This window comes from Diadema setosum, chromosome 21 (genome assembly GCF_964275005.1).
Source record: "Diadema setosum chromosome 21, eeDiaSeto1, whole genome shotgun sequence".
Taxonomy (NCBI): domain Eukaryota; kingdom Metazoa; phylum Echinodermata; class Echinoidea; order Diadematoida; family Diadematidae; genus Diadema; species Diadema setosum.
Window position 1 is genome coordinate 26,962,886 of NC_092705.1, and position 4,063 is coordinate 26,966,948.

At 41.3% G+C, this 4,063-nt stretch overlaps 1 protein-coding gene across 1 annotated transcript; it reads left to right on the plus strand.

Moving 5' to 3' along the window:
* Positions 1-1,057: 1,057 nt before the first annotated feature.
* Positions 1,058-3,341, plus strand: LOC140244442 (kiSS-1 receptor-like). Its single transcript, XM_072324082.1, has 3 exons — positions 1,058-1,429; positions 2,069-2,204; positions 2,791-3,341. Exons 1-3 carry the CDS (start codon positions 1,058-1,060, stop codon positions 3,339-3,341), a joined length of 1,059 nt encoding a protein of 352 aa, XP_072180183.1.
* Positions 3,342-4,063: the final 722 nt, after the last annotated feature.

Here is a 4,063-nt window from a genome sequence, read left to right on the forward strand (position 1 = left end):
GATTGGTTTTAATTTGTCTCTAGATGTTCAGTTAAATGAGACTATTGTTTGCATGGATTACCGAATGTTGAATAAGATATTCGCACATTTCAAGTGCATTTTCAAGCACATACTGTCAATAGCAAATGAATGCCCACAATTGGCGGAATTATTGTGAAAGACAATTTCAATCCCATCCCCCTCCCCAGAAAAAAAAACAAACAAAATAAGTTAGGGAAATGTATGACAGGCCTGTTGTTCAAATTCATGTCATATTTGATTTCTCTTTATTTTGATTTACCGTTTAAATTCATTTTGATCTCGAGCAGATAATTTTCTCTCCATGTATACAGGAGTGTGTGTGCGAATGACTTTGTTAGACACTTCCTTATAGCAGGCACAGCAAATTTACAGCCACATTCGTTTTATTCTTAACAGTCGCTCACAAACAACAGATATGCGTCGTATCATATCCGCGAAATTGTAGCCTCATACCCTCAATCAATAAGGATAGAAGAGACGTTGTAGCACAGAGCTTGAGTTCACATTTGATTACGCTTCATTTAAGCGGGTACCCTGTTTTGTTTTTCCCCGTGGCACGCTTGTCCTTTCACAAAGCTATTATTCTATATTAGCGTCGAGAGAAGAGTTTTATTTTCCTCTTGATAGAATGTGTTTACGGGTTTCACCAACCTAAAGCGTTCAATCAAACTACCACCACCAGTCCGATATCAACGGACTGTGCGGTTTTAGCAGTTTGAAGTTTTCATTTTGGCTCATTCTATTGTAGCCAAGTGGACAGAAGTGGAAAGGACTGACATTAGAGAGAATGTAAATGGTTTAACTATCAACTGAAGAACGTAATATTTAAAAGACTTGTCTCTCTTTCTCATTCTTTCGGTCGTGGATATAGAGGATAACGGCATAAATATACCGGCTTGGTCTCTGACGCAGGGACAGCCAGAGCCGATGTGTTTCATTCACTGTGAGCAGACTTTACAACCACATTTTGGTGTCATCCGGCCTATATCAGTGATTTCCATTTAAGTTTGAACAAGATTTCACACCGAGACAAAACATGGCTGATGACATCATTGATATCGAGTGCTCGCACGTATTTCTTTTCCTTTCCTGCAATTTGTCGATGTCGACGCTCCCCGACGATCTCGCCGAGCAGGTAAAACCTGTTGCGACACCCCTGTTCGCGTTCATGCTCATCCTCATGGTCATCGGCGTGCTCGGCAACTCCCTCGTCGTCTACGTGATCTGCAGGAAGCCCAATATGATGACGGCACACAACTTCCACGTCGCCAACCTGGCGGTCATAGACCTCATCTTCATCATTGTGTGCGCCGTGGTAGACGAAGTCGGCATCGGGTTGATTGCTTTCCAGGCAAGAATTTTAACCCTTTCGTCCCAAGCGTCCGCAGGAATCATGTTTGCACAAGGGGTAAGTTGTGTAACGAAGTCGAACGCATTTTGTAAACTTATAGCCTAAACTCAGACTTTATGGTGGCTAACGGTTGTTTTCAGTCATTATTATAACTGTCATATTCCCCTAAAGTATTAAATACAACATTTTAATGACCTAAAATAGGGGTACAACATTTTCAAACAACGCAAATTTGACACAAACAAAAAGGGGGTCAAAAAGAAAAAGGACGAAGTACTGGCAAAATAATATTACTCATAATAAATGATAATAAACTAATATACTAGCTTTCTACTTACATAAAGTAGGGCTGAAGTTCTGAACTACTGCAGTGACTTTGGGTTTTGTAAATTCACCTGATCATTCTGTGAGGTAATTCATAAGAGAAATTATGATTTTCAAGTTGCTACGCATATCAGAGATAAGTATCGGCACATTATGCATATGCACAGATGCAGCATTATACAGTATCTAAGATCCTGTCTGGAAAGCGAAGACTAGCTATCATTATAATGATCACACATAATTTCACAGCATACAGGTACTTACAAAATAGAAGGAGTAGGATAAAGATAGAAGTGCTATTAACTTTGTGTGATGTAACAACATACCTCTTACTAAAATTCATACTCTGCTTCCTCTACTTAATTTTCTCAGATTACATTTACTGCCACTTGCGGTACGATGATGTGTTTGGCAGGAGAGCGATACCGGGCTATCGTCAAACCGCTCGATACCAAGAAACGGCGAACGATCAAGAACGCGGTGATTCAACAGTGCGTAGTTTGGGCTGGTGAGTTTAGAATGAAAGATAATCGTCATGTATTAATGATAATTATGATGATAAACATGATGCTTAAGTCTATTTTGTTTTACTTCCCAAATTGCCAACAGTTTGACATGTTTGAAGACAAAATTGTAAGGCACATCTAAAAGCGCCTAAAAGAACTGTGATCACGATGTTGAAATTTAAATTCGAGGACATCCAGAGATTATGACGTAATTTGTTTGGCACAAATCTGTCTTTACAATCTCTTGCTAGTTACATGATATGAACCTAACGTCTTATAGTAGTTAGGTGGCCGCAATACGGAGTGCTATGATTGGACACACGATCTGAAGGACTTTTACATGTATAATCATGACAATAAAGGGAATATATTATTTGCTCAACATTGTGTCAGAAATTTTACGTTGACCGTATAACCAAAATTGTTTTTACTCAAGATGCTTTGTTAAACACAAAAATGTCTCCCAAGCGCAAGACCATTCACTGGTGTTATTACGTCAGCGCCTGACAATGTTTTTAATGGCTTTTGCTTTGCAAATATGGATTTGGCCCTTATTGTTTCTGATATCACCTCTCTTTCTTTTACCAGTGTCTTTCGTCGTTGGCATTGTTGTAGCTTTGCTTGAATCACAACCGTCATCACACACCCTCGCCGAAGGTTTCCTACTCTACGAGGTCGCCTTCTTCTATATCGGCCTTATCGTCGTCATGTTCGTCTGCTACGCCGCAATCTTGCGTTCTGTGCACGAGCACGAGATCGTGGAGGGAGACCGCGTCGCTCGCTGGCAGCTTCGTCGCAACATGCAGATGCTACGAATGGTAAGCGTCCTGGTGTTTGCATTCCTCATTTGCCGCGGCCTGTGGCTCGGCTACGGATTCTACGTCAACCACGCACAGCCTCCCAGTAGAATCGTTCACATGATCGTCCAGATATCGGCACGGTTCGTCTGCCTGCTCGACAGCGCCCTCAATCCGTTCATCTACGCCATCTTCATGCCGGATTTCAAGAGGCACATCCGGCAGCTAGCGCTTCATCCTTTCGGCACCGCCAAGCCTCGGCGACGCGGCACCATGGACAGCTGCACCCGTCACGATACGGTGACTCTTCAGACCTCTGCGGAGTTGAGCAACCATCAGTAAGGTGCCAACGATAGACCTTATCATAGTTCATCCGATATCCTGGTGCTAGCGATAAACTTTCAACAAGAGGGATGTGAGTTTGATCTTTGTATTGCCGACAGGGTCATCAATCCACATTGCTGCTCTAAAGCCTGGCGCATGTTTACCTGATGTCATACCGACATTGGTGTACGTAAAATTAGACGAATTTGCCCCCAAAGCGGTAATAAAAGCAAACAAGGAAAGCAATGCCCCCTCTTTGATGGTTGCAATGTTCCATCAAAATTTACTTGAAACCGGAAGGACAAGGTATATAAATAATTCCAAATGAATTCCTCAGCTCCTGATATTTCATCGTCATCCCTCTGCTATGATCTGTCGAAAATATTTGGAGATTTGTATTATGATTATTACCGAGTAAAGTTTTGATCCCATGTTTGATCTTCGTCTATTATTTTTATAATGTTTACCAAGCATGTAACATATATTCGTCGGCAATATCAGGAGCTGTTGTTGACCTTCGGTTATTGGATGAAACATTGACCACACGTAGGCCTACGTTTGATACTTTTTTTTTCTTAGTTAAATCACACCCAGTGTTCTGAGTTTACATTACTATTTCTTGCCTTGTCACCTCGTTTAGCATGTTTAAGCCGTCTGTGTGACAGTATCGTCACCCTGTCATATCCTTAAAAAAAAATGCACTTTAATGTTTCAAAGATTTCTTTCTCGACTGAGACCTA

Coding starts and splice junctions, on each gene's coding strand:
- LOC140244442 (XM_072324082.1), top strand. CDS start 1,058: ATGGCTGATGACATCATTGATATCGAGTGCTCGCACGTATTTCTTTTC. Junction 1,430..2,068: donor GAATCATGTTTGCACAAGGG/GTAAGTTGTGTA, acceptor TAATTTTCTCAG/ATTACATTTACTGCCACTTG. Junction 2,205..2,790: donor ACAGTGCGTAGTTTGGGCTG/GTGAGTTTAGAA, acceptor TTCTTTTACCAG/TGTCTTTCGTCGTTGGCATT.